Genomic DNA, 16830 nt, shown 5'->3' with positions numbered 1-16830 from the left:
GAAAGAAGGATCCTAAGGCTGCACTTGTGACCGGTGAAAATGCTCTAGGGAATAATCAAATGAGTAGTCCAATGGTTCAGAAAGATTTCGCTAGGGCTTGTGCAGAGGAGACAAGTGAGTTAACTAAAAGTGAAATAGGAGATCGTTGTTGTGCGGTGCTTGTTGATGAGGCTCGTGATGCATCTATTAAGGAACAAATGGTTGTGGTTGTGAGGTATATACCTCCTCTCCATTTGGTTATTTTGTTGGTTTTGTTTTGTTGCTTTCAAGTAACACTATTTTTTCTTTTCTCTTGTAGGTCTGTCAATGATAAAGGAAGTGTGATTGAGAGGTTTCTTGGCATTGAACATATTTTTGACACCACATCAACTTCACTAAAAGAAGCATTGGATACTATGCTTAGAAGATATGGTCTATCTATTTCCAAAATTAAAGGGCAAGGATACGATGGAGCTTCAAATATGAGAGGACAATTTCATGGGTTGCAAAGACGAGTATTGAACGAAAACCCATATGCCTTATACATCCACTGTTTTGCTCATCAATTGCAGCTTGTGGTAGTTTCTGTAGCCAAGTGTTGTGGCTCAACTTTTGATTTCTTCAATTATGTCACTTCAATCGTCAATGTTGTTAGTGCTTCTTGCAAGATGAAAGATCAACTCCTTCAAAGTCATCATGATAAGCTTGTTGAGCAGTTAGATAGTAGTGCTATTTTTTCTGGGAGAGGAAAAAACCAAGAAACTAGTCTTGCTAGGCCTGGTGATACACGGTGGGGTACACATCATAAAATATTAGCACGTCTTAAGATCATGTGGTCCTCTGTACTGGAGGTGTTGGAGAATATTAGTGAAGATGGAACTGATGGGGAAAAGAAAACTACAGCCTCTGGATTGATTCAAAGAATGGAGTCATTTGAATTTGTGTTCATATTACATCTTAGGATCAGAGTACTAGGGATGACTCAAGACTTGTCACAATGTTTACAAAAGAAAAATCAAAACATTGTTCATGCAATAGGATTAATTGGCTCTGTGATGAGAAATATGAATGAAATGAGGGAAAATAGTTGGGATGCTCTTTTTGAAGAGGTAAAGGAGTTTTGCCTCCTCAACAACATAGAAATTCCTAATATGGAAGATATGATACCAGTTAGAGGTTGTTCGAGATGTCGTGATGCTAAATTAGTGAGTTGCTACCATCATTTTCATTATGGAATTTTCATTGTTGTGATTGATAAAATTTATTGTGAGTTAAACAATCGATTTCCAGAAAGATCAACTCAACTCTTGAGATGTGTTGCTTGTCTTGATCCGAGGGATTCTTTTGCCAACTTTGAATTACAGAAGTTAGTTGAGCTTGCTAAGATTTATAAAGATGACTTCTGTGATTATGACTGCATAAAGCTTGCGGGTGACCTTCATATATTCATTAATGAAGTCAAAAATGATGATAATTTTGACACTTGTAACCTTGCTGAGAAGATGGTTCAGACTGGAAGAGATACAGCTTTTCCTTTGATGTATCGTCTCATTGAACTTGCATTGATTTTGCCGGTGACAACAACAACAATTGAAAGAGCCTTCTCTGCTATGAATATTATCAAGACGGAACGAAGAAATAAAATGAATAATGATTGGTTGAATAGTAGCATGATGTGCTATATTGAGCGAGATTTGTTTGCGTCGATTGAAGATGAAAAAATTCTAAAGCGCTTTCAAGGCTTAAGAAATCGTAAGATGAATTTGCCAAACGAGGACTCAAGGTGCATGTTGTTTACTTGTATTAGTATATTTCAATACATAATGTTATCTTGCTTTATATAGGGCTGAGATGTTGAAAATTTTTATGTAGAATTGAGGATGTCGGAACAAGTGGAAGTGGTGCTAATTCATGAAGACATGTATGGTTCTTTTTTTTGTCATGAAAGACTCTTAATTTGGTACTTTTCTACCTTCAATGTTCTATGTATTGTTTGAGTCTATTGGTTGAACACTTGAAATCTAGAGAATTATATAATAATTTGTGCTCTTTGAAAAATATGTTATATCTAATAGTGTATGGCTAGTAAGATTCTAAGCCTTATATTAGTTAGCCCAGGGCGGAGCCCATTTCTGGATCCACCACTGCACGTGACTGCCGTTGCCTGCTGCCCGCCCGCGGCTGCCATGCGATGCCCGGTGGCCCATCGGCGAAGGCCTTGAGCAAGGGATTCGCAGCAGCCGCCGCCGACTCGTCGTGTTGAGGATGAGCCGACCTGGTGGAGTAGCAGCCTCTAGCGACGGTCGCCACCGCCGGCCGGCCGATTCATCTCCAGATGCGCCGCTACCCTATTTCACGTGTGGCAGATGCACCGCCGCCCAGATGCAAATTGGGCGCGTCCTGGTCCGGCGCGGGTCCAACTCAGGCGGCTGCAGCGGCGGGCGGTTGGGGCTGGCACCAGAGCTCCGATATCTATCTACAGCAGAGGGAGCTCCCTCCGGTTTTGCCCTTGACGATGTGGATGGGGAGTAGGACCCCGGTTAGGGTTTAGTGGAGAAGGGGAGGCCTGCAGGGGGCGGGGCTGGTGGGGATGCAGCGGGGGGCGGCGAGAGTGGGGGATCGGGTCGGCGTGGATGGTGGGGGAGGGGAGCGGATGCCGGATAGTATGGAGGGAAGCGGATGGGTGGAAAAAAAATCGAAGGACACTGATTGGTTGTAGCGCGGGACGAAGGAGCGGAGGACACGCGAGCAGTATCGAATGTGTGCGGCCCGCCTAACCGGCAAAGTACTACATGATGCCGGCCCTAGCCACCCGTTGATTCACGACACAGACAGAGAAAAGAATTACTGGCCTCCAGTACTAAGCGGCCAGTCCGACAGCTCCACTAGGCCCATACAGATTTGCCGGGCGGTGCATGGTTCTTCCCTCTCTTTCCCTATGTCAATCAAACATACAAAAGAAGCATCAATAGATTCACATGCCGAACCTACTGCTAGTGACGCCTTAGTCCTGTCACTCTGTCAATACTCAGTACTCAGTCCCAAAAGCTCACAAAAGGTATGTATAACCTTCTCCGCAAAATTAAGGTTTTTTGGATACGCGGAACCGCGAGTGACTGGTCACCCGCTCATTCGTGTTCGCGCAAGTGTGGTGCGCTCCCCACACTCTGTCCTGCCGGTGCGAGTTCTCTCAATCAACTCAACGTACGTTGGCCACCGGTCCATCCACCTAACCAGATTCTATGCAGTGATGCGATCATGTGATGAAGTGCGCTCGAGACTTTTCCTAAAGGCAACAAGTCCCCTAAATTCTGAGGCCTAGAACGATGGTTGCACTAGTTTAGAGCAAAGCTTAGATGTAAGACATGGCCCGGCCTAATGCTGTAGGCTAGCTCGGCCGGCCGGCACATGGTTCCAACGAGGGGAATGAGATCATATCATCGCATCAAATTAAGTAGTGAGCTAGTCTTTTGCAGCTCTAAAAATTAGAAGCACGAGGCTGCTCTTCCCATGGGAGAAAACAAGCATGCTGGATGTAGGGTTGTTTGGCGCGTTTGGTTCGTTGCATTTGGCCCAGCCTGGCCTGCGGGATGCAAGTTTCGGGGAGTTTGGTTGCCTGCACTCAGTGCTAGGCCTGGCCCAACGCATGCAAAAGGTCCGGTGGAGCAAAAATGAAATCCGTTTCTTGGCGGCCTGGCTCGCGCGGGACGATAGCGAGCGCGCGGGGGCCATAAAAATTGGCTCACACGATGCATGCACGCACACGTGGGAAAGTCTAGGGTTACCGCCTCCTTTCGCACCATTCGCTAGCTTTATATCCTCACCGCCACCGCAACCCTCCCTCCATTCTCACCCAGTGTCGGCCCTGGAGAGGTGCGACGGCCGAGGGCCCATGGGAGGGAGGGGCCCAGGCCCAGGTATACTGTATACCTATACAGAGACCCCCGGCCGTACGCCGCAAAGAGGCTGCGGCAGTCTGAACGCGAAGCAAATGCGAAGAGGCGGCAAGGTGGCAGTTGATCTGATCACGGCGCTGTGGCGGCCGCGTTAAAAAGTAAAAACCCCAACCGTCCACATCCGCTCCCGCCGCCTCATCGGCGCTGTACCCCTCCACTGCCGACCGCTCCACGACATTGCCTCGCTCCGCACCTCCACCGATCGCTAGTGAGTGCGTGCTTCTGTCAGTCAACGCCTCGTCGCCCAGCGCCCGCTTGGGTTTTTTTTTTCCTACAAGGCTACGACGCTTGGTGCTTTTTGGTGGATGCTGATTTGCTCTTGTAGTTTTGTTGCTGATTTGGCGGCGTTCAGGCCCTCTGATCACTGCAGTCGATCGAGCATCACTTCATCAATCATCAATTCATCAGTCGATCAGACCCTAGCCCCTAGGTATTTTTTTCCTTGATTGTGTTTTAATCTAAATTAATTACTTTGGACTTCTAGTACTCGGTACTCATATAGTCGTGTTTTTCTTCTAATTTAGGTGTTAGAATCTTAGAATGTTACCTAAGAAACATTTGTCGGGGGCTAAGAAAAGAAAATGGAAAAAAACTAGAATAAAAAGTGTTCAAGCTATGAGATTCCAAACTCCTCAAATAAGATCAGCTTTAATAGCTCTAGAGAAGGCTTCCATTGATGACCCAATGGCAGGTAGTGAATGCCAATTTTTGGTGAGTGCACTAGAGAATTTTGAATTTTTAGTTGGTTTGGTTATTTGGCACGATATTTTATTCTCTATAAATAAGGTGAGCAAGAAGTTGCAAGCTAAAATTGTAAGTATAGATGATACTCTCAAACATATTGAAGGTGTCATATCATATTTTAAGAAGTATAGAGATGAAGGTTTCACTTCTAGTATGGATATAGAGCTAAAATTTCGTACAAAATGTTAAGGAAAGGGAAAGAAACATTTTGATGAACAAGATGACCAAGATGAGGAAATATAACGATATGTTGTGGACTCATTTAGAGTAAAGTACTTTAATGTTATGATTGATGCTGCAATTGCTTCATTGACTAGTAGATTTGAGCAGATGAAAGAATTTGATAACGTTTTTGGGTTCTTGTTCAACTTAAAAAATTTGAAATCTTTGGATGAAGTTGATCTTTGGCTACGCTACAAGAATTTTGTGGAAATAATTTCTCATGATAACTCATCCGATGTTGAGATCAATGGGGTTTTTTTCAGAATTAAAGGTGCTACAAGTGACTTTGCCATATTCTTTGATGTCAGCGTTTGAGATTCTGGAGTTTGTTATAGCTAAAGATTGCTATCCAAATGTTTCACTTGCTTATCGAATCCTCTTAACTGTACCTGTGACTATAGTTTTGGCTGAAAGAAGTTTCTCAAAATTAAAGTTGTTGAAGAACTATTTAAGATCAACTATGTCACAAGAAAGGTTAAATGGATTGGCTATGTGCACCATCGAGAGGGATATCTTGGACACTATTGATCTCAATACCGTCCTTGATGATTTTGCATAAGAAACGGCTGAAGAACTATCTTTTTATGAGAAGCAATGGATATTATGAAGTTCTATTCTTTTTTAAGGTAATCATATTAGTTTTAGTCTATATTGTTCCTCGATAATTATCAAACATGTTAAATTAAAAATATATCATTGGATTTGTTTTCGCTTTGCAAGAAAAATTAGCGCTTACATATATTATAAGATTTATATATAGTCTAGAGGGGTCGTCGCGACAAGTTTGCCAGAGGACCCTTGAAATTTTAGGACCGACGCTGTTCTCACCCTCGCCCTCTTCCTCTTTGCTTTGTGCTCTCTTCTCCTCTCTGCCTCCACCCCACCCTTCCACTCCCGGTGCTAGCAGGTGATGCGTGGTGCCCTTCCCCTCTTCCTATTCCTCTTAGGCAAGATCCATGGTGATGCATCCATGATTTTCCTAACCTCTCCCCTCTTCCTCTTGATTTTGTGCAGGTTTGGGGATCGATTCATCAGGGGTTCGTGACAAACAGAGCAAGTAACCTGAAATCCCTCGTAGATCTTTTATTTCCCCTTGTTCCCATGGTGATTTTTGCAAGTGCTAAGGAATTTTGTTGTCTGCAGGGTTCAATCTGTGTTGTTGCTTAGGTTGAAAGTAAAAAAGCAAGTATTGTTCCCTAGGGTTATGATTCGTGCATGTGTTCTTTCAATCTGACATGGTACTAACTCATTTCCTCGATCTGTAGTTTTGTTGTCCTCCTCACTGGTCTCCTGAAGTTCAGATTCCTCTCTGTCCTTGTTGCTCGAGATACTGTGGTAACGAGGATAATTTTCTTCTTTCCTTCATGTGCTATTTCTTTTTCTTGCTCCCTGGTGTGATGTTTATGCTTGATTTGTTTGCGGATATGGTGAACTGATGTTGTAACTGAGCACATGTCCTTAGTCATTGAAGGTTGTTGACTACATGCTGAAAATGTGAATCTGAGCAAATATCTTTAGCCAATGATGATTGTTTATAACATGAAAAAAATGTGATAAATGAGCACATATCCCTAGTCGATGATGTTTGATTATAACATGATAAAAATATGATATATGAGCACTGCATATTGTTCTTTTCTATGATTGTTGAGCAGTAGCACCTTTGTTATAATTTGTTCTTATTCTGAGCAATGCCTTTTTCATTCTTGCACTAAAATAAATGAACCTAGTTCACCAGAGACGCATGCTTGTGACTCAAGCTGCTGCTTTTGTTGCTATTGTCTATGCATACTTCATGAGTAGGCTTAGGGTGGCACAAAGTTCAACTCCTCAGATCACTTATGCTATGATGATCCCCTTGCATATTCTATCCTTTTTTTACTGAGGCAATGGACTGATGTTGTGATGATCAATTTGCATATTATGTCCTTTTTTTACTGAGGCAATGAACTGATACTGTAATGATCAATTTGCATATTCTGTCCTTTTTTACTGAGGCAATGAAATTATGTTGTTTTTCCCTTACACTAAGGCAATGATGGCTGAGGAGAATGTTCAAGCTGTTGGGGAAGTGGTTCAGGAAGTACAGGCTGGTTCTGAGCAGTGTGGTAGGGGTGCAATGCACTGGACCAGTTTCATGCCTTCCTTTGTCCTTCGTTGTTTCTACCAGCTGATCTCCATAATGGGTTAGAACTGACAAAGGTTTTAAGGAGGTGCACCTTAACCAAGTTGCCAAGGCTCTTCATGAGTTCATTGGCAATGAGGTCACTGGAACTCAGGTCTACAACCACTTACATAAGTGGAGACAGAGGTGGACGGGGGTGTCCAAGCTTAGAGAGTTGAGTGGTGCCAACTAGGATGGAGATTTAGGCATGATAAGCCTTGAGGATGAGCACTACAAGGGACACGTCAAGGTATGTGCCTTGTTTACATCATTCGGTCTTATCATCCATTCATTTTTTGTTCTTGTGATCCATTGCTAACTTGTCCTATCCATGATAATCAGGCACACCCTAAGGATGCTAAGTTCTTTAACAAGCCCATAGAGAACTACAAGGAGATGATGACCATATTTAGGATAGGACTAGCCACTGGCAAGTATGCTATAGGTTCCAATGAGGCTTTAGGCTCCCCATCTGACGGTGTCACTAGCTCCATTAAGGCAGAACCATATGATAAGGAGAAGACTTTCAAGGCCATGTATGATGTTGCCAAGATTTGGGGTGAAGCATCTAAGGATGCCAAGGAGGCTACTAGGTTCTGGTCCTCGCAACAAGAGGAAGAGGGTTGTTCTCACTCTGGTCCTATCCTACATGATTGATGCAATGAAGGATGCGGCAGCTGCAATTTGTGAGACCAAAGTTGAGGTGATTCATCCTGAGCTCTATGGTGCAGTGATGTACATGCCTGGCTTTATTGAGGAGGCGTTGATCTATGCATTCTCTCATCTGGTAGACAACAAGGCTCAGGGTGATGCATTTGTGAAGATGACTGACTCCCACCGTGTCCTCTGGCTCAGATCTTGGCTTGCCAAGCACTACTACATGTAGATCTCCTCACATGCTTACTAACTGATCTTTCTTTTGTGGAGTGAAGCTGCTATCCTATTGCTTACTCCTTTTGTGCAGTTTGGTGAATATTTTGTGCAGGATAGAGCTAATTGGAGCTGGCAACACTAGGCTCCAATTCTTTTATTTTGAGACAACATGCTTGTCTCTGTAGGTCGGTAACTCATGGCTGGGTAGTTCTAGGTCTGTGTGGCACAAACTTGGGGTGTGGTTCAAGTGACATTGGGATATGCATTAGCTCTGTGATGATGTATTTGATCAGTTACATTACCTGTAATGTGATGGACACTTGACCATGGTTGCAATTATGACCATGGCTTTAATTCATGACCATTTCTCCTTTGCCTTTGCTGTTTTGTTTTCTTACTTGTTGATTCTAAGCTTTCTACCCATTGTCTGTGATGTGAGCCTCTCATATTTGCATGATCTTAGCTATATGTCCATTGCCTATGATGTCAACCATTCATACTTGCATGATCTGAACTACGTGTTCATTTCCTATGATGTGAACCATTCATACTTGTTGAATCTGAGCTATCTATCCACTAACCGAGCACAATCCATTGCCTATAATTACTTAGCTTTCAAACATTGTGTTCACAATTATGTATTCTATCTTATTTTTTTCACTGTGTCATTTTACATATTTATGATTGCCATTATGACTTGGTATGTTTTTTTTTGTGGCTGCCAAACTGGAATTTTTGCCACCTAGGAAGAATGCCATGCACAGGTTAATAGCTTCAAAGGAGCTTGTTACAAAGGATACAAGACAAAGTGTTTCACGCTTTTTCAGCTTACCACAAAAGCATGGTGATCAAGTCATCAAAAGAGAAGAGCCTGATGACGGCAAGGCCATCAAACAAAAGAAAGAATTCACATCATGCAAAGATGCCATCATTATTGTGCAGTTTGTTATGATCTTAGCTCAGTTTATTTGCATATTAATTTTAGTTTCTAACCGTGTGTAATTATCTATGTTCTATGAGTACCTGGGATGTCCAAAAACTAGATGGTATCCTCACCAAGTCGAGTCCTCGGGTGTTCAAACTCTTTTTGCATGCAGTCAACGAAACAAATGCATCTGTATGTCTGTTGAACTTGGTTGAAGCTAATTCAGGCAGCCAATCAAGTGCTCTTTGCGTCCTATATATCATCATGTAGTGAACCAAACACTGAGGTCTTGCATGCCGTTAGCCTGGTCTATCCTAGCATGGCTAGTAGATGCGATCATGCTGGTAGATGCGAGCCAGGCTCGCTTGGTCCTCGAACCAAACGCGCCCTTTGTGATCAATGTTGGGTGAACTGGCACTCATGTGGCAGACCGGCAGTGGCACCAACTTGCCTACCGTGCATATGCATAATGCATGTGCTTGTGGGACAGTAGTTGCTCTTGCTCCATGTGGCGTTTGATGAAGAACCATGATTATTTACCTAGTCTCTACTATACTGAGGTTTGTAGTCGTGCAGGCGGTGCGGCTCAAGTGCGAGTACCAGGGCGTCCCGCACCCCGTTCTGTGCACCTATAGTGGCCACTGCGAGGCGTCCGGTACCCCAACCGTGGCTTATTCCTCCTGTTGCCACTGATTTTTTGGGCGCCGGAGGAAGGGGAGATGGGGCCGGCACCGGAATAGAAGAGCGCGAGGGGGGGGGACAGGCGCGGCGGAGGAAAGTGTCGATCTTGTTTTTTCTATGAACCGGTATGTGTAACCAGTGGTATTGGTGGGTAATTTCCACCCAACTCCAAGAAAAGGTATTAAACTGTGTTTTCGGAGTACCCTTTGAGGAGCTCTAGAAAAACCTTGGAGTTGCCCTTAGATCCAATTTTTTTGAGTTGGTATTGTTGAAACTGGAGGTGTTTGGCAAGATGATTTTGAAGTGGAGATATAAAAGCTAGAGCGGAACAGTCCCAAACACGTCCTAATTAACAAATGTGTCTATTTGGCTCGAGAGATTGAGACTAACCAGAAGTGGTTGTAAGGGCCAATGTGGTTTTGGAATAGGACATGCGTTTGCTTATCTCATAGTGCGTATGAAAGAATAAAAACCCCCAACTGAGATTCTAGCTCTCATACCTCCGTGAAAGTCTCAGGCTCTCGGCACTCAGAGGCTATCACCCACTGTACAATCCATGTCTCAAAAGATATTGCATCCATACATATATCACATAGAAATTACATAAATATCCCTTAACATCCATAATATTTGGAGTACATCATTTGACTTTCGAGAATGAATCAATCGTAAGAAAACGATATATCGTAGCAGAACCTAGGGCAGGTCTTCACTTCATCTCCACATGCAGACTTAAGCATAGAACAACAACATGCATTAGTACAAAGATATACGTGTCATGTCACCACCCATGTGCTTCGCCAATGGTGAGTGTGCATGTGTGTATTTGGATTTGTATTGCCTTTAAAAAAAAGGGGAGGGGGGGATTTTTAAGGGGGCTTATACCTGCTGTGGCTAGGCCATTGCGAGCTTGGTGATGGCCGATCGGTGGTGTCTCTATTATTTTCGTACCAAATCATAAACCATATTATTCCTCGCTCGATCATATTTCGGGCCAGAAGGCGGCATTAGTTGTTTAGACTTTAGAGATGTTGCCTGATACTGTTAGACTAGCTCGAGGCTGGCACATGGTTCCAACCAGATCCATGGAGATCATTACACGAATTAAGTGGCTGATACTCGTATAGTATTTCAGCTCTTGTTTATAGCTTAGTTTGCTGGCAAACGGGGAGCGCCTCCTGCAGTCCAATGGGAGAGAACGGGTGTGCTAGCAGAATATTTTTTTTTAGAGATTCTGTGATCGACGTTCGTGGGTCGGCACACGTGCGGCGGTACTACCGTCTACCTGGCTACCATGCGGTGACTGTGGGTCAGTAGTTGCTCCATGTGGCGTCTCCTTCTCACCTCGTCGGCACACCGATACCACACCCCTGAATCTCCGTGTGCCACCTTATTTTGCTTCCGAGATCGTCCGACGCATTGACGCAACCTGGCACTGGTAGAACGGACTGGCCACCTTGCTTGTTTCACCAACAGGACTCACGCTTGGTCCTATTCCCTGGGCTCCTAGCTAGATGCAGCCATGACCCACCCGCGGCGCCGCAGCCCATACTTCGAGTCCAGATAAACTGCAACCGCGTCTCGCGAAAACGGTCTAACCAAGGCGAGGTCCCCAGCACGCTCCGCCGAGACCACACGTTCCCGTCGCGTTCCCGGCGAAAACGACGCTGCACTTGCACATGAACACAGCCAACGGGTGCGCGTGTAGGCCTGTGGGTTCCATCAATGCAATTTCATCGACGGCGCCACTCCTGGCACTGCACGCGCCTGGCTCTGGCTCGTGCCGTCGTAAATATTAAAGCCAACAAGCAAGGCAGCAAGCGTTGCCTGTTTGGCTTGGTGAAAATGGATTGCTGATGCACGTACGCAGAATTGCACCTCCTCCACTTCCCATTTCAATAACGCTTTCTTACCTCATGCCGGTCATAAGCGTTTGGTTCTTTTTTTTTTGAGAAAAAAATATGAAGGATGCACCCCGTGTATTGGGGGTGTCATGAAAGCGACATCTGACAAGGACATACCACAAGTATGGTGCACAAGCACTGCATTCAATCATAGTTTTAAAAAATAACACACTCCTTTTCAAATAAGTCCAGCAAACTGAAACATTCACACTTCTGTATATTGCATATATTTAGCCTGGACTTTTTCAAAATTTCATTTCTACCCTCAAGTTAGCCAGTGGCCTATCAAAGAAAAGTTTTTCCGTGTGTTTCACCAAAAAGAAGGAAAGATTTTTTTTCTAAAAGAGTAAAAAAGTTCCGTGTCATCTTCTCTATCATTGACCGGCAGTTAAACTTCGGGTTCTGTTTGGGAAAAAAAACAGAGAAAAGTTACGTAGTACATTCTCAGTAACCTCGTTCATCTAATAAAACAAATCAAAAGAACAAAGCTTATAATTTACTTGTGTTTCATATATCCTTCTGCGAACGGAACTCTCTCCAAGAGGGAGATCGCCGACCTGATGGATGATCGGTGCGATGATCCTCGGGTGAAGACCTTACTCCGTCGATGCAAATCCAGCGGATGCCAAGCTGGCGAAGGTGGCAGTGGAGTCAGAATCCACCGGCATGCTTCTGAAGCGAAGCTGGATCGGGTTGGCGAGGAAATCCTTCATGCTCTCGGGGAAGATGATGCCGGGGTGGGATGCCATTGAGCTTGCTGAGGAGGATCTCACGATCAATCCTGCCTGGCAGGCCAACTGTTGTATTTAGTGACCGACAATCCAACAGGGGGTGCCTAGGTGGTAGATTTGTAGACAGGGAAGATCGTAAGATCAAGAACTCGAATGGTAATACAGAGGCGCAAGGTTTAGACAGGTTCGAGCCACCAAGGTGGTGTAATACCCTACGTCCTGTGTTCTGGTGGTTGTATTGCTGGTATAAGATGCGTTAGAATGAGTTACCCTTGGGGTGTCCCTGGCCGCCTTATATACGCTGATGACCTAGGTTACAAGTCAGATAGGATCTAATCAACATGGAAAGCAATCTGAGTCGAACTATAACAAGTATCCCGCGATATCCAGGTAGAATCCGTTCGCCCGACCTTCGAGCTTGTGCTCCACGCGTCTTCATACCTTGTCCCGCACACCATGGTCGGGCAGAGCTCACTTGTCAGGCTGGCCAATATCCTGATCGGTGGGGATCTATGGGTACCTTACCCCTCACTTATATTTTAAAAAAAAATACAAATACCACTTATCATCGGACCTGAAATCCAATACAACAAAGTTGACCCTATCCTTTTGACTAATCCCCATCTTGCAGTACTTAATACTTAAGTTCAACTCGCAATTTGCACCCTAATTCAAATACTCAAATAGTATTGGTGCGAGATCAAGCAAACCAAGCCTTGCTCCGTACACCCATCTGACTTGGCCACCCCAAAACATGGAGCCAATTGAGCTCTAGAAGCCAACATTTAATAGGCTTCAAACTGGATGGTCCGTGTACTTGAACTTCTAAAACACCAACGGAAAACGCATAGAATACCTGGATTTGGCGTCCCACGAGCCCACGAGGTGCTGCTGCTTGATATAATAATAGCAGGGCACCATGCCGCCTTGCACCCTGGTTTTGCTTGGCCGCCGGATTCGCCACACAACACTCAAAGGAGCCAGCTTTAGATTTTGTTGCAACTTGGCCAGTTGCTTAACCACCTTCCTCTTATTATCTTTGGAAGATCCACCTCTCATTGGAGGATGTTTGTATTGTTAGATTGTTTTGCTCCCCGTGATTGTGAGGAACCTTCAGTATGTGTGCGCCTCCAGCTTTATGTCTTTGTTCTACGACTGGTTTGTTGTTTTTTCTAGAGTATTTTCCCCTTTTACAAAGGTACTATGGTATTAGCATCTCACAAGTGAGCGCAAAAAAAGTGTATATGCATGTTAAAAGTTACCATGGCCTCTCACCTTTGCTTGTCCACTTTAATTTTCTTCCAATCATCGTGTGACAATATGCCGTGTCATATACTCATCTATACATGTTCTCTTCAAGTTATAATGTTGGATCAATCATAGAGTCTGCTTGAACATGTCTAAAGAATTGCTTTGTATCCCCCTTGAAGATTTTTTTAAAAAGAGAATAAGAATGCCGTTAATTATATTGATAGAGTAAAGTTGGAAGCTAAACCAGAAAAAAGCTGAAGGCTGAGCCTAAAGAAAAGGAAGGTACAAAACCACATAGGACATTGTCACTAGCAGTGACTAATGAACATGAAAAACCAAAAGAAATACCTGAAAAACACCAACCAAATCAAACCACTAGGTCCTCCAACCTCCATATCCTAGCACAGACAGAAACACCTCAAGCTGTCAAGCAGAGTGCTCACCGGAGCACCGGGGAACCCCACAGAAAACAGAGGGTCCAAAACGGAAAGCGCACCCTTCCCCGTCCCCTCCTCCCTTTAAAAACAGAGCTCTCGTTACCGCCCCAGCAAACTCCACCACCTTCCTCCTCCTCCGGTCCTCCCTTGTCCTGGTCCCGGCCAATAAACAGCAAGAGAAAAGCAACGCACCGGCCGGGGTGACGAGCCAAGGAACCAATGGAGGACTACTACTACTTCCCCAACTCCTGGGAGAACGCCGGCTACGTCGAGGCGGGCTTCCAAGGCCACACCGTGTCTCGCAACCCAAGCTCGCCGTCGCCGAGGCCCCGCCGCGCGTCCCGCGAAGACGCCGACGCCAGCGAGCTCCGACACCACTACCTCGACGCCTGCTTCCGGTGCGGGCGGCATCTTGGCGGGAACAAGGACATCTTCATGTACAGGTAACCACCAAACGCCAACAAACTTGTTAAGTGAAAATCTTCTAGAACCAGCCGTTCTGGTTGTTGATCGATGCGCGCGCGCGTGGATGTGCAGGGGCGACACCCCGTTCTGCAGCGAGGATTGCCGGCAGCAGCAGATCGAGGCCGACGAGGCGAGGGAGAAGAGGTCCAAGCAGCCCGCCGCCGCGAAGAGGGATCGGCGGCAGCGGCAGAGCGGCAGCCCGCAGAAGATCCCCCTCTGGGCGCGGTAGAAAGATCGAGCCGGCGGCGTCCAACCGAAACACTCCTACGACATATGAACTAAACATCGGCGCACGAACTGATTCGCATCAAGTTGGCGGCTCGCATGTGGCCTCCAGCTAGCTCGTTGGTTGCCAACGAACAAACGTGACGAGAAGCTCCTTGAGCCGTTGAGGGACGCAAGCAAGGCTAGCCTTGCCGGAATCGGCTTGTCCCTATTGTTCGTCCCTGTTGTCTCGGACAGAGGACAGATAGATCGTCTCTTGGCGCAGTTTTTGGGTGGACTACCGAACTAGTGCAGGTTTTTGTTCCGTTGCTCGGCGCAACCAAGCGCGAGCAACTGGTATGTTTGTGTGTTTGTGTGCGATTGCCATGTACTCCAAGCTAAGTCTCCATCATGCTGGTACGAACTACCATGAACAAATACCAAAATACGAGCTGTGGTTTTGCCACTATCAATTTGCAAAAGATTACTACGGCGGGAACCATCAAGCAATGCACTCTGTACCATCGACCTGAACGGAGCAAGATTCTACAATACGCTGGACACTACAAAAAGGGCGAGCCATATCGTCCCCTCACCTGTCACCATCATGTCCAGGCTGAAGTACAGTAGGTACAAAGCACCAAATAAACTTATGATTCGTGCCTCCCTGGCATATATATACTCATCATGGAGTAGTATATCACTTCTTGTGTTTCACGAGCTAACTAGAAAAATGTTTCATCCAAAAACTGAAAATCTAAAAAATGCCACTTTGTCTTCAGTATAAGATAACAGGTACGCATCTCTTCAGTTTGAGCTAAAATGGAACGACTCCTAGTACAGGGTACAAGCAGAAACCCTGAAGGCTACGGGCCCGTACTGTCTGTACGGAGGGCATGCCACAGGAATCAATCCCAAACCCTGCAAGATCTCATCTGACTTTCCGAGCAGAAATGGTCATATAATTAACCAGAAGGCAGAAAGTACTAATGGAACAGTACTTGCAAAAGTGCCCTTCGGAGTTAACAAATCAAAAGACCCCCCGCCGATGATCGACGAACTCCTTTGGTCAGATTTTCTTTCGTTCCACCGCTGGTGCTTTGCAAGTTGCAACCATGTGCCCACCTCGCACGCTCCAAAGCGAGCGAAAGAATCGTTCTAGGGCTAGGCAGGCCTACGCGCGCCCTCCGAAACCCCAAAGAAAACCACACTTGCGGAGGTGGAGCTCCTCCCCCCACAAGATTCCTGACACGTTACGACATCTCAGCAAACCGAGGCACGATTCGCCTCGCCATCGCCTCGTGCCGGCGGCGAGTGCCGGGCGCCCGGCGCGGCCTCGCTGGCCCGTGCGCCGGCCGCCGGCTGCTAGCTGGTGCGTGCTCCCTCTGGCCGCTGCCGCGCCATGTGAGCTAGGGGCCTGTGATGACGCCGGGCGACCAACCGAACGGCGACGCCGGGATAGTTTAGTCGCTCGATCGCCTGGTAAACACCAATGCATCGATCGCGAAATGGGCAGCAGGACGTAGAAAAGAGTGAAAATTATGTAATTATGTTGTTGTTTTCTAGAAGCAGCGTGCACGGAACCATTTGCTCGTCACTGGCTGTGCTGGGAGAGCTTGGTTATCGGACCATTTTACTATGTCGTCATGTGGACTAACACTCATTTGATTGGAACGTCAATATGTTCATGAATGTACACGATTGGTGGCAAGGGGGGCTGGGTACTTTGGTTGTAAAAAACAATGTTCTTTTGCATGTCGCCATGGGAGAATCTGTTTTTCTTTTTTTTCCTTTCGTAGATTAAATATCCCACTTGTCAAGGAACTCATGAGTCGTGACTACGACTTGAGGAGCGATAGTTATACTACCTGTAGTTGTGAAGTGCTTTCTCCGATCAAAAATGTTTACAATTGTTCTAAATTAAACCTTTCTTTCTTTGAACATGAATATATAAAATTTTGTATAGATCGACGACACAACATTGGCATCACTGGATTTTTTTTTTAAAAAAAGTTATAATTATAAAACATTTTCTCATTGTATATATAGTTCGTTTTTATAGATGCTGCTAGTTAAAGTGTGATCTTGAGACCGTGCCTATGTCCTAATGGGCTTGTATCAAAACTTGTATTTTTGATAGGAGACTTGAACTTGAAGCGTGACCCAAGTACCCAACCACTAGTGTTTAAGATTGCTTTTAATTAGCTCATATATATACACAATAATGAACTGTAAAATGACAAATGCTTGTTCAAATGACATTATGCATGGAGTGTAGCACACGCCAAGCTACA

The 16830-nt window shown here is 45.3% G+C and overlaps 2 protein-coding genes and 1 pseudogene across 2 annotated transcripts; all 3 read left to right on the top strand.

The window, feature by feature from the left end:
- Positions 1 to 71: 71 nt before the first annotated feature.
- LOC140221689 (uncharacterized) lies at positions 72 to 1894 on the top strand. Its single transcript, XM_072291423.1, has 3 exons — positions 72 to 114; positions 271 to 1762; positions 1852 to 1894. Exons 1-3 carry the CDS (start codon positions 72 to 74, stop codon positions 1892 to 1894), a joined length of 1578 nt encoding a protein of 525 aa, XP_072147524.1.
- Positions 1895 to 6939: 5045 nt separating this feature from the next.
- Positions 6940 to 7951, top strand: LOC117856127 (uncharacterized; annotated as a pseudogene).
- A 5959-nt stretch (positions 7952 to 13910) lies between these two features.
- On the top strand, positions 13911 to 15005 carry LOC117860056 (FCS-Like Zinc finger 1). Its single transcript, XM_034743264.2, has 2 exons — positions 13911 to 14310; positions 14405 to 15005. The coding sequence occupies exons 1-2, from the start codon at positions 14087 to 14089 to the stop codon at positions 14559 to 14561; spliced, it is 381 nt and encodes a 126-aa protein (XP_034599155.1). The 5' UTR covers positions 13911 to 14086; the 3' UTR covers positions 14562 to 15005.
- The last annotated feature ends 1825 nt before the right edge of the window (positions 15006 to 16830 follow it).

Source organism: Setaria viridis, chromosome 1 (assembly GCF_005286985.2).
Source record: "Setaria viridis chromosome 1, Setaria_viridis_v4.0, whole genome shotgun sequence".
NCBI lineage: Eukaryota > Viridiplantae > Streptophyta > Magnoliopsida > Poales > Poaceae > Setaria > Setaria viridis.
Note: the sequence above shows the minus strand (reverse complement) of the source record. Positions and strands in the feature narration are given on the sequence as shown.